The sequence below is a fragment of the Polistes canadensis genome, unplaced genomic scaffold (genome assembly GCF_001313835.1).
Source record: "Polistes canadensis isolate GaletaPanama2010 unplaced genomic scaffold, ASM131383v1 scaffold_69, whole genome shotgun sequence".
In the NCBI taxonomy this organism is placed as follows: Eukaryota; Metazoa; Arthropoda; class Insecta; order Hymenoptera; family Vespidae; genus Polistes; species Polistes canadensis.
The window spans coordinates 9,497-22,668 of NW_014569616.1; the positions used below are offsets into that span (position 1 = coordinate 9,497).

General features: G+C 27.6%; 3 protein-coding genes across 3 annotated transcripts in view; 1 reads left to right on the top strand and 2 right to left on the bottom strand.

The window, feature by feature from the left end:
* LOC106786230 (protein regulator of cytokinesis 1-like) overlaps positions 1 to 1,357 on the bottom strand; it is a 2,808-nt gene extending 1,451 nt beyond the window's left edge. The window contains exons 1-5 of the mRNA XM_014747384.1: positions 1,207 to 1,357; positions 727 to 859; positions 549 to 647; positions 330 to 470; positions 100 to 216 (exon numbers count right to left, since the gene is read on the bottom strand). Coding sequence (XP_014602870.1) covers positions 100 to 216; positions 330 to 470; positions 549 to 647; positions 727 to 859; positions 1,207 to 1,226 — 510 coding nt within the window. The 5' untranslated portion in view covers positions 1,227 to 1,357. The remainder of the gene's footprint in view (positions 1 to 99; positions 217 to 329; positions 471 to 548; positions 648 to 726; positions 860 to 1,206) is intronic.
* Positions 1,358 to 2,901: 1,544 nt separating this feature from the next.
* Positions 2,902 to 7,521, bottom strand: LOC106786232 (branched-chain-amino-acid aminotransferase, cytosolic). Its single transcript, XM_014747386.1, has 7 exons — positions 7,083 to 7,521; positions 5,926 to 6,033; positions 5,624 to 5,833; positions 5,305 to 5,535; positions 3,878 to 4,181; positions 3,623 to 3,777; positions 2,902 to 3,544 (listed from the first exon to the last, which is right to left on the bottom strand). The coding sequence occupies exons 1-7, from the start codon at positions 7,101 to 7,103 to the stop codon at positions 3,353 to 3,355; spliced, it is 1,221 nt and encodes a 406-aa protein (XP_014602872.1). The 5' UTR covers positions 7,104 to 7,521; the 3' UTR covers positions 2,902 to 3,352.
* A 1,829-nt stretch (positions 7,522 to 9,350) lies between these two features.
* Positions 9,351 to 12,678, top strand: LOC106786238 (cleavage stimulation factor subunit 2). Its single transcript, XM_014747391.1, has 8 exons — positions 9,351 to 9,547; positions 9,820 to 9,898; positions 10,019 to 10,590; positions 10,664 to 10,838; positions 10,916 to 10,945; positions 11,025 to 11,122; positions 11,210 to 11,409; positions 11,543 to 12,678. The coding sequence occupies exons 1-8, from the start codon at positions 9,487 to 9,489 to the stop codon at positions 11,660 to 11,662; spliced, it is 1,335 nt and encodes a 444-aa protein (XP_014602877.1). The 5' UTR covers positions 9,351 to 9,486; the 3' UTR covers positions 11,663 to 12,678.
* The last annotated feature ends 494 nt before the right edge of the window (positions 12,679 to 13,172 follow it).

Here is a 13,172-nt window from a genome sequence, read left to right on the forward strand (position 1 = left end):
ATAAACAATGAAATAATGATGTAAATACACCTTCAAATTTGTCAAATGGTTAGGTAACAGAAACAATAAGTAATAGATTATTAATTTATAGTAGTGTACCTTTTCTGCTTCCTGTTTATATATATATAGCTTAAAGTTATCTAATTCTTCTTCGGTCGGAAGTTTAGATTCAATTCCTATTGGCTGTACACCTAGCCGTTTGCATATTTCATGTTCCTATTAAGAAAAGAACAGAGAAAAATATTAATTAAACACATATTTAATCATGTATATAGAAAATGTTTGCAATCTCAAGTTGCAGATTCTTTAACATTGATATGAAAACCTACCTTCATTAATAATTCATTTAAATATGTTTTGCGTTGTTCTTTTATACGCAACAGTTTTTCCATATCATGTTGAAGTACTTGTTGTAATTTGAATAGTGGTAGTTTCTCATATCCACTCGTATCAATAGTTTCTTTTAATTCCTACAATAAATTTAATACATTATATATAGCAAACAGTAAGAGAAGATTTTACAATGACTTTATAAAACTAATACATACTTTACATAAAATAGATGTATTTTGCATTAACTGTTCAGTTTCTTCCAATAGTAATCTCTTCTTATCCTCAAACTCTGATACCATATCGGTTAACAATTCCTATTTTATTATTAAAACAATAATTTGCATTTAAAATCATTTATATTTCATTAGTATATTTATTAATGGTTTATTTTACCTGTACATGATCCAGCGCTGCATCAGTATAAACCAATTGAGTTTCTTTATCGTATCCAACTTCTGCCCATATAAAATGCAACTGAGTTATCGCATTATGTACCATTGTAGAAGTCTTTTGTTCTATTGAATCCCTATTAGAGAGCAAAACGATTTTATTTTATAAAATAAAACATAAATAATGTAACAAATAATAATAAACTTTTTCCTTGTTTACAAACAAACAAATTTTTCTCGAGATCATTCTATATATAAAATGTTAAAATAATTATAAATGATAATATAATTATAAATTTATCAAGAGAAAGAGAGAGAGAAAAAATGACAGAGGATTTGAAGAAAAACATTTTATACAAATTATTACAATTTTTGATCATTGCTAACATAGCAATAAGAATTCATGAATGTGAATGAATAATATTCAGTACTATTCCATAAAATATAATTATTAATAGAAAAAACATTTGCATGAATTATTTACCATTCATCTGCATCCGCCATCGTTTTATTTTACGTTCACAAATTGCGTCCTTTTACAAATAATAGATCCAAATAATACTACCGACCGTTTTTATTTGAATTTCTAACAAGTTTTGCACACCTTTACCTACATTCAGAACAGTAACACCAAATCTAATTTCTATAGACACTCAATTGCATACGATTCTTTTCATGTTTGCATTGAAGATCCGTCAACTATACTTTCAGCCAATGACACTTTCCATTACTCTCACTCACCAATCATCGAATCGCATCAAATAATACACGTGAGAGTAAATCATGTTACGCACAAATAAAAATTACATTTTACAATATTCATACAAAATAGCGCTTTTTTTATTGTTTTGTTTTTTAATATATATTTCTTTGTTAGTTTTATAAGAAATTTACAAATTTAACTAGTAACTTTATAGGTATTAGAGTTTAGGTCGAACACCAAATTTGTCCAAACGGCGACCAATAGAATCAACTCCAAGTAGCGACAAACAAATGTATAAAGTGTAAATTCATTGCACTCTATTTCTTTTTTTTCCATAATTTTTAAACCAATCGCAATAAATGTAGATGCAAAAGATGGTAATCTAATGATATAAATACAATTAGCGTAAAAAAAAATGTATGTAACTTCATTTTTCTCTTCTCACCATTAGAAAATATTACAGAGGTTAGCAATGATACCAAATATGCAAAACACAGGACATAGAATATATAAACATATATATATATATATATGTTTTTATATGTATTTATATGTTCATAAATACCATGGACCGGCCCAAAATTGAGTTATTATGTAATTTTAATGTAATGATATAAATTGTAATTAATTGTAACAGAAAAATGTAATTTTCTTTTTAATTTTACTTTATTTAAAATAGAAGATTTATATATACTGTATATAATAAATCCTCGGGAATATAATAGTTGTCCACCCAAGTTGTGTGTTAATGAAATCATTATTTTCATTTATTTAATTTTTAGTATTTCTTTTTTTTGTTTCATTGATTATAGTTGCATTGTTTTTTGAATGAAATCCTCAGGGTTGGGCTTAAGAAGGGGATTAAGATCCTTAAAGAGCGCTCCTGGTTGAATAATTTTCTCTTATCTAAATTTTATTTGGATGTAGCATTTTTAAGATGCACATTCTTCATAGATCTTCAGAAGAAGTTACCTTCTCATGGTTAGACCAGGACAATAATATATTATTTTTCATATAATGTTTATCTCATGTTAATGCTATACATTTCATGGTAAAATAAAATCCAGCCAAAGACCGCTTACCATAAATAAACATTATAATTGTAATTAGTTTCTTTACACTTTCTAATTAATATCATATCCTTATTCCTTTCCATGTTATATTCATATTATCTAAAGAAACTAATTACATTATATTGTTTGTTAATAATTTTTATATTTTTTCACATGTACCACATTGGAAAAAGGAGGATTGTTTTTAATGTAATTTTTTTATTTTAATTTGTTTTCAGTATGTCGACATTCTAAATGCACATTTTTTGTTATTAATAATTAATAATAATATATAATTAATCTAAAATCGTATGTGTGTGTGTGTTGAAACATTAAAACCAATAATATTCTTTTTTTAATTAAACGAGAAAATTTATTGAAAATTTTATTTTATTAAAACAAAACAATTGATTTTATAGGTATGTATAATATAACTTGTAAAAAAAATTTTTTTTTTATAAATAGATATGTTACCTAAGTACATACTTGCGAGAATCATTGAATGATTCCGCTTATATAAAACTCACACATTAAAAAGCTACATTCATTCATCAAATCACAATCAGAGTCACGCGCATAATCAAATTCTCTACAATTGTACAAAACCCATTAAAACTTTAAACAATTAACATGAAATGTACGTAGAAATCATTTTTACACTCGCTTTCGTATGAATATATACACATATAATATAAATAAATAACATTTTTGAACTTATTTTACAGAAAACCAGTCATATCATCATCGTTCCTATATATATATATATATATATATATAAATATATATTTTCTATTGTTAATATCTCTAGTGTTATATTAACAGTTCTCATTTCTTCTTTTTTTTTTGTTTTTTTCAAAAAAATTTGTAACTGCATATTAATCTATAGTAACAGTCCATGGATGGTCAGGTATATATCCGTACTGTATATCTGTTAGATGTTTTAAAAGTTTTTTATATATAGGATCGGATTGTTCCATTGTTGGTATGCAAAAATCACGATTCATAAAGCCTATATTAGAAATAGGACTAATGATGCAGGCAGTTCCAGAACCAAACATTTCCAAAAGCTACAATAATTTATATTAATAGGAAATGATTTTACATTTGAACATTTCATTGAGCTTATTAATATTTTTAAAACTTACTCTATTTTCCGAAAACAGTCGACAGATCTCTTTCATGGAAATTGTTCTTTCGCTGACTTTGTATTGACCCCATTCACGTGACAAAGCCAAGATTGAATTTCTTACTATTCCAGGTAAAATCAAACCGTTTAACGGTGGTGTCACCAATTCCCTTTCTATTAATATGCATACAAGGTTTTTATGATTAATATATAATATACTTTTAGGAGATATAGAAGGTAGAAAATATATTTTAAAATCTAATTTGATTCGTACCACCATCGTCATTGAGGTAAACCATAAAAACGTTCATAGCTCCTACTTCAGTAATTTCATGATGTTCTCCATACAACCATAACACTTGATGATATCCTTTTTGCAAAGCTTTTTTTACCGTTTCGATCGTGGGACCATAATTACTTCCCACCTTACGATCTCCACAACCACCTGGCCATGCACGGATACATTGTGGATCTGCGAATAGAGACACTCCAACTTCCGAACTTTTAAAGTATGATCCAACAGGGGTTAATATCACATACAGTAATGCTGAATCCGGTGGCATCACTCCCAACGTGGGCTATACAGATAAATGTAATTTTTCAATTACAAATAGAACAAATGTGTTTATTGTAATATTTATCCAATTAAAAAAAGCCTAGCCAAGAATGGCCGATGTTAATACAAGGAATAATTAACGATGATTGCATGTAAATTTACGAATTATAAAAATTAATATGAAAATGAAAATTAGTATGCATTAAAATGCATGAATTTATTTTTTCGTTACGTTATAATAAATTTAATGTCATCATATATGTTACTCTGCAAAAAATGATTGCTTTACTTTTTTCTTTTTTATTTATCCACGATTATGTCACGAGATTATCGAAAAGAATTAAAAATATTATATGAACTTGAAATTTAATGAAGAACTTAATTAAATAATTAAACTGTCGTACGCGAGTTTTTGACAACTTATGTTAATGAATTTTTATTCGCGTTAATTATACTCACATAAATGAAAGAAATGTTTTCATCTTAAAAATTAGTATTTGTTTTTAATTACTCGGTCATAAAAAATGTACAAATGCCATTTTTAAAACTTTTCTCAATTATATCCAGTACATTATTATTGGCGATAACTTTAAGATAAACTATGCTTTAAAGAAAAGAGTAATAGATAATATTCTCTTATATTTTTTTTATTAGTAATTGTGAAACAAGAACGGATAAATAATACTGGTTTATAAAAAGACTAAGGTTATTCAACAATCAAAGGTTCTTCATAGATAATGGATAATCAATATAAAACATCATTAGTATACCCTAATAAGATTTAAATGACATTTTATAGGTAATATACAATTGTCGTATCGTAAAAATTAATTATCAAAATAACAAATTGTACAAAATATTTAATCTTTACTATTTTCTTTTCAGCTCTGCCTCAACAAATAAACATAATGACTTTTCTTAATCTTGTTTAATTTAGTATTATCATTTTGTATTGAGAAACATACTGATTATTTCTATACAATGGTATGGATGACGTCTGTGACATAAGTGACATTATTTACTACAACTATCATTCATGTATTGATTGTAATTTACTAAACAAATGTTACCATGTGCTTATATGTAACATTCTTTACACATGTTTATTTAATTTTTTTTTTTTTTAAAGATTTAAAAATACTTACATCGATTCCTATTAATGTCGGACGTATGTAAAGACTAGCAGCAGTTGAATGTGGAACCCATTCTTGGTCTATGCTTATTAATCTATTAAAGCATTGAATTAATTCATTTCCATTGAACGTAGGTAGACCAGACCTTATTGCAGAATTGTTCATACGTTCCATATTCATTTCAGGCCTAAATAATCTTATTTTTCCATCTACTCCTCGATAAGCTTTCATACCTTCGAATAACTAAACAACAAATAAATAAATATAGGAATATTTTCATTAATTTGATAATCAATTTAATCGTGAACATTATTAATATAATTGTATGTACCTCTATGGCGTAATGTAAAACTTTAGCTGCCGGATGAAGGACTAAATTTTCAAAAGGTGTAATTTCTGGTGCCTGCCAACCACCCAAGGTTTCGTAAAAATATATTTTCAGCATGTGGTCAGTGAAATATTTGCCAAAAGAAAGCTGGCTAACATTTGGCTTTGGTTGAAGCTGATGAGGTGCGGCAAGACGGACCGATAAATCAGCATACTATAGGATAATGAAAAAAGAAAAAAAAAACTAATCATATTGTTTAATTCTAACAATTATAACAAAGTTTGTTTTAATGAAATAAAATATACCTTGAACGATCGTTCAGGTTGTATGACTTTTTTATCCCGAATTTTTAACGATGAACTCCATCTTAAACTTTTCTGTAGTTGATTGAGAGAAGTTCCGGAGAATAAAATCTACGTTTTTATTGAAAATAAAAAAAAAAAGATATTAAACTTACAATTAGAATTAAAAATGTCATTGATTTCATAAAATGATCACGAAAAATTCGAATTCGAAAAATTCCATTCGAATTTACTACGATGAGATAATTTTAGCTTTGAAAAATATTATTCGTTTAATAGAAGAGAGAGAGAGAGAGAGATTTATACGCGATGAAATAGAAAAACAATTGCATACAGAAAAACAAACGGACGATTTGAAAAGCGTAGAAAATTGGCGCGCGCAATGGCACAGCCAATAAAATTGTTCATGGATAAAGATAATTCATTAGCTATTGATAACGGTTACTATTATTAATGAGTTTTAATTGACCTTCATTTTTTTAAGTTGGAATAATTTGATAGTAGTATTAGATAACTCTTACAACAACAAAATGAACTTGGAAAATGAAAATCATCGCGATTGCAATTGCATTTAAAGAAAACGCATGCGTTAAACAAGTATATTTTCGAATAAATTTAGATCGGTTTCGAAAAATATATAAATGAACGTGAATAACTGTAATATGTTTTTCATATATATATATATATTACATATAGATAGTTATGTTATTGATAATTTGTTTATTCGATAGAAGATAGAAAGATGTGTCAAGCGTGATAATTTTCTTCAAACAGTTGTGAAATTTGAAAACATTTTTAATGAAATAGATATCTTCTAATACTTTAATATTATTATACGCATTGTAAGAAATTCCCGCCGAGAATTGCTATAAAAGAAAAAAAGAAAACATTGGATCACTCGAAATAATTTAGATATTTCAAATCTGACGTTCGTAAATATGTGTTGTGAAATAATACGAGATAGGATCACTACGAATAGTGAAATTATCGTAGCGCATTGAATCATCTTATTTTTGTTGACATAAAACAACATTTTCTACATTGATTAACCACTTCTTTTTTTTCCAAAATTTCTTCTAATGATCAACAATTGCAATTATATAAACATAATTAAAGAAATGAAGTAATATTAAATGCATATGATATTGTTGCAAACGTACCTTTCGTCGCAGATAAATCATGATAACCGGTTAATATAGTAAGATCAATTTATTCATGCACGTAGATCTCTCGTATTAATTCGAATATAAAAATGTTCGATGTCCACTTAATCATTCACACGAGATTGATCTAATATTCGAAAAATATTCTTCTTTTTTCCGAAGTCGATGATACTTCTTACTCGTTCTTATCCTCTTATCCAATATAATAATTAAAAGAGTGTGAGAGTGAGAGAGAGAGAGAGAGAAAGAAAAGTTAAGAGTTAAAGTAACACTGACAAGAAACACACGCGACACGACGTAAGATAAATTAAACGAGAAGACACTTTTTTAATCTGAAAGTAAAAAAAGGGGAAACTTGTTTGAAAATTCACGTATGGATGATCACTCGTATCTGTTTCTTCGCTTCTTCTTCTTCTTCTTCTTCTTCTTCTTCTACTTCTCGAATAATATAATATTCGAATAGATTAATCCGGTTAATATTTTATTTATCAGTCGTTTGTAAAAAGAGAAAAGAGTGGAAGGAAACGTTAGAACTTGAGACATATGTATATCCCCCGTTCCTTCCTCTCTTCCCATTAAAAAGAATGTAAGTAAGGTGGGGGATTGAAATATCTTTGACTTGGTGTAATTGAGAAAAAAAAACAACTTATGAATAATCGTACGATTAAGAAAAGGGGAGGAAAAATGACGACATGGATCCGAGGAAGGGAGATGACCGCTTGAAAACATGTTGATAATGATGTCTATTTCATTAGCGATAAGAAAAACGTCTTACCAATTGTTTTGTTTTCGAGAACGTGTAACGCGTACGATATTCGCGTTTCCCCACATATAAAAAACGCTTCAATTAAATAAAAAGTATGTTATATTGTGAATTAGAATCTTAGTAGTGACGTTGAGAATTAACCAATAGTTCTATCTTCGTTTCACTTTTTACTTGAATTTTCGACGTAAGTAACAGTGCCTATTTATTTTGTTATTTTATTTTGATAATATTCATGTGCATGTTTATTATTGAAAGGAAAACGCGAGTAATGTATGAAATCTTTTTCAATAATTTATGTTTTGACAGTACTCTATATCTTATTTATAAGATTTATAATATTAAGGTAGATATGAGAACACGATTTATTTAAATAACATTGGTTATTTTTACTGTAGGCTTTTGTTTTTTGCAATCTCAAATTCTAATTTCTGTAATTTATCTGGTAGAACATTCAGTAGAGTTAAATTAAAAATTACGAGAAGCATGTGGGTGTTATTCCTCAATGGATCACATAAAATAGACCAGAGAATTGATCTACCATATGTACAAACGCATTAAGATTATTTTTTCTTATTAAATACACAAATATATTAAAAATTTTAATGATTTTTTTTTATCTTTTAAGCATTATGTGTTTATTAGTCGTTTTATCAATTTTGTCGAATAGTGAAGGGTTTCAAAATGGGACATTAAAATTTCATTTAATTTGTCTTTATTGCTAATTCTACAATTTCGATGTATATTTTTACAACTTTTCTCGATTTGTATTTATCAAAAATAATATATGTAAATGAGTCCTTGAGAAATTTAAAATATAAACGGTAATATAATATAAAATGCATATGCATTACTTTTTATGTAAATGCAATAATGAGTATGCATTATTATGCAATTTATGATTAGATACACATTGTGACAGTTTAAAGATACATTTGTAATAATCAATATAATATACGTGAGTATTATTTTTTTTTATAATAATGCATATATATTATTATGATACTTAAATTTGCATTTTACTAATTGAATTGTTATTTATAGGTAAGAACAAATAATACAGAAGTACATAGAAGCTCATTTTGGATATAAACTTTAAATTGTTCCCTGCAGGGTAATTTCATTTTTTCCAAAGTGTGCTGACGTCTTGAATTTGTGGTTGCGCATGCGTATAACATATCTCCCACTCATGACGTCGCCATTTCATAATTATTCAAAGTGTAATAATTATTTTCAATTAATTAACGATAAATAAAAAATATTTGATAAAATAAAGTCGAGCAAATAATGAGTAATTAAGAGCACTTATTTATTTTTTTCTGCTGTTAAGGTGCCCGACCAGCGTTTCTATAGTAAAACTTTTAAGTTTCTATGTACTTCTGTATCTTTCGGTAAGAACAGATGTCTACTTTTACCGACCGGATAATTTGCTAGATAAGGTAAATCTCTACTTTTATCGATCAGGCGATTAAATAGATTCAATAAATTGACTCATTCAGTTGGCAGCACTGAATGAATAATTATTTTTCAATGGAGACGAAACTACAGTAGTGTTGATTAAGTGCATTGTTAAATATTATTATTGCCACTAGTAATATTTAATTTTTTAAGTAAGAAAGACAAAAGAATAAGATAAAAATGAGTAATTCAACTATTTCCGATCAATCCCTCATGGATAAATCTATGCGGAGTGTATTCGGTAAGAGGTTATACAATTTTTATTGAACAATTTATATACTAATCTTTTAATTTGTTTATAGGTTTAATTTATTTTCTGATAAAAGAATAAATACATTATTTTCTATTTTTCATTAAATAATTCATTAATTTATGCTAAATTTTCTATATGCTTGTGTATCTTTCTAATTTGATTTGAAAGTAATTTTTCGTATATCAATGTTTATCAGTCGACAATTTTTAAAGTTAAAAATAGAAATAAAAAATGAAGATTTATTTAGAATTTGTTTACAGTCGGGAATATCCCGTACGAAGCAACCGAGGAGAACTTGAAAGACATATTCAGCGAAGTTGGCCCAGTACTTTCCTTCAAGTAAATCTTTTCTTTAATTTTTCTTAGAAAACAAATTGTTAATGTTTCCTCATTAATGATACAATATCTAACAATGAAGAATTTTTTATTTATGAGATAAATGTCTTAAATTATTTGTAGATTGGTATTCGATCGTGAGACAGGAAAACCTAAAGGTTATGGTTTCTGCGAATACAAGGATCAAGAGACAGCGCTTAGTGCCATGAGAAATTTGAATGGTTACGAAATTGGTGGAAGAACGCTTCGTGTAGACAATGCATGTACAGAAAAGAGTCGTATGGAAATGCAGAGTCTTTTACAGGGACAGAATACTGAGAATCCGTATGGAGAGGCAGTTCAAGCTGACAAAGCTCCTGAAGCAATAAGTAAAGCAGTAGCTTCTCTTCCACCTGAACAAATGTTTGAATTAATGAAACATATGAAGATATGCGTGCAGAATAATCCTAACGAAGCTCGACAAATGTTACTTCAGAATCCGCAACTTGCCTATGCTTTGTTACAAGCACAGGTAGTAATGCGAATAGTGGATCCTCATACTGCTGTTAATATGTTACATAAAGCTAATCCAATCCCAAGCGTGTTGACACCTTCAGAAAAACCAGTGGTGCATCAGATTCCACCTCGTATTGAAGAACCATGGGCAGCGCCAAGACCTACACCAGTTGCCAATCCTCCTGCTCCTATTTTTGCAGGTAATTACTATTAATTCAGATATTCAGTATAATTAAGAATAAATAAATCTAAGACAATTGATTATATCTTTAGGTCAAGATGTAGATCTTCGAACATTGGATAGACAGATGGATCCTCGTTTAGCAAGATTAGATCAAGATTTAAGAGGACCACCACAAACTCAGACAACTACAGTTACCGTACCACCAATCATAACTGCTACTGCTGACCCTAGGGGACCTCCTACTACTTTTACTTTACCAGATACGTTAGTATAATATCAATATACTCAATATTATTTTTATTAATTAAACAATACATTCAAATATATACTCTTTTTTGCAGCAATCTTCCTGTAGTAGAAGGAGTGGAGAGGTCTTGTTAATTATTTCAAATAATTGTTACTTGATAATATTCATTTATTATATTAATTTAATCTTTTATAACTTTTTAGCTTTTGTCGTGATCCAAGAGCTGACAGATTTGGTAGAGATCCAAGGGATCCAAGAGATCCCCGTATGCCCATTGATCCAAGAATCACTAAACCTAATCGTAAGTTTATATATAAATATTGCAAATAAATATGCAAGAGATTTTATAGAAAAATGTCTATCATATATACATGTAATGATCTTATAGCTCCTGTACCAGTAGCACCTCCTATCGTACCAAGACCAGTAGCAGCACCTACAGTTCCACCACCGGCTGTGGTTGTTGCAAATAACGGTGTACCTCCTACTACCGCTCTTACAACATCTGCAAGTTCTGCTACTTCTAGACTCATGGCGGGAATGTCTCCAGCAGGTAATATACCAAATGGTGCGTCGGATCAAGAAAAGGTATGTTGATTGAAAAATTATATATACTGATTTATGATTATTTTAGTTTCAATATATAGAAAAAGACAAATCAATGATATATAAAAAATATATTTGTATGTATTAAAATATAAACTTATTTCTTATACTACAGGCAGCATTAATAATGCAAGTATTACAGTTATCGGATGAACAAATTGCCATGCTTCCACCAGAACAAAGACAAAGTATTTTAGTTCTTAAAGAACAAATTGCCAAAAGTACACAGCGTTAACAATATATGATATAATAAATGATAGTATGGTAATACTGATATAATTTTAAAGACATTAATCTAGGAAACATAAGTTTTTGAAAAATTTAACTTACATATATATATATAAGATCAAATTTAAACAAGTTTTTATTATATAAACTCTGAAAAAACCACAAACATAATATATTCAAAATATAATTTTATTTCGTTTATTTTTTTAGGATTTCTTTAAATTGAAAGTAACCATCATTGATTAAAGAACTGTAAATCAATTCAGTACACGCTTTATCTGTGTATAATTCGACAAACAAATTATTATCATGTCGTTCCTGAAAAAATTAATCTTATTGCGTAAAGGTTTATCATTTTGTCAATAATTTCATGAAAATAATATTAAATGATTTAGATATTAAATGTATACCTTAATTTTAAGTGTGATGGTAGTATTATACTTTTGGTTCATTTGTTCGATTACCATCTTTGATGTCTCCGGACTATCATCAACATTAATATTCCATAATTGACATTTTATTGCAAATATTGGTAATCTAAACCATTCTTCCTTCATTATACGTAAATTACACCTTTACAAAATAAATAACAATACATTTTTTAAAAAACATACAATAATTCATCTTATAAATAATAATATAAATTACTTACTTCTCTAATGTAACTATTCGTTGTTCATTATTTCCATAATCGACGTACCATAAGTGAACTAAAATTTTGTTTGGATTTCTTGTCTTGATAACTTCTTTAATAAGACATCTATACCAGATATTATCGGAAAACAATGAACAACACGGAGTATCTAAAAATGCAATATGTAACACATTGTTATTTATATAAAGATTCATTTTAAATTCATCGATTATAAAACTTACTTGAAACTAAATTTTTCATCAAGGGTTGCTCAGGAGCTTCTTTCTGTAAATTTTCTATCAATAGATTATATTGATTGTAATAATCGTTTAATACCTAAAAAATAAAATAATAAAACGAGTACAATAAATTATATTTAAAGATAAAAATGTTACTTGTGTGCGTGCGTGCGTGTCTTTCTATCCCCTTAATCTTTAAAATATAATTATTTAAATAAAATTACCTTAAATTCTAAATTTTTATTTATTTGTACATAATACGTAGTCAGCGATTTATTATAACATAAGTTTACTTCAAGCGTATCAATATATTCAGGAATAACCATTGGTACATATGAGTGATAATGATTTTCAATAGATAGTTTTTTTAGTGAAGTGGAAAGATCTATTTCTTTTATATTTGTTTTTACTTCGTTATCGGAATCACTTTGATTCTTGAAATAGTCAATTTTTTTCATAAAACATTCGCTATTTGTGCTTTCATTTATTTTCACCATTATATGATCTGTTTTTATTTCTGATACAGTATTATTATTTGTATATTTATTGATAATTGAATTAGAAAAAATTGGAGATTGAATTTTCTGCGATAATTTGAAATGATCAGAATATATTGGATCAGGTACTAATTCAATTCCTAATTT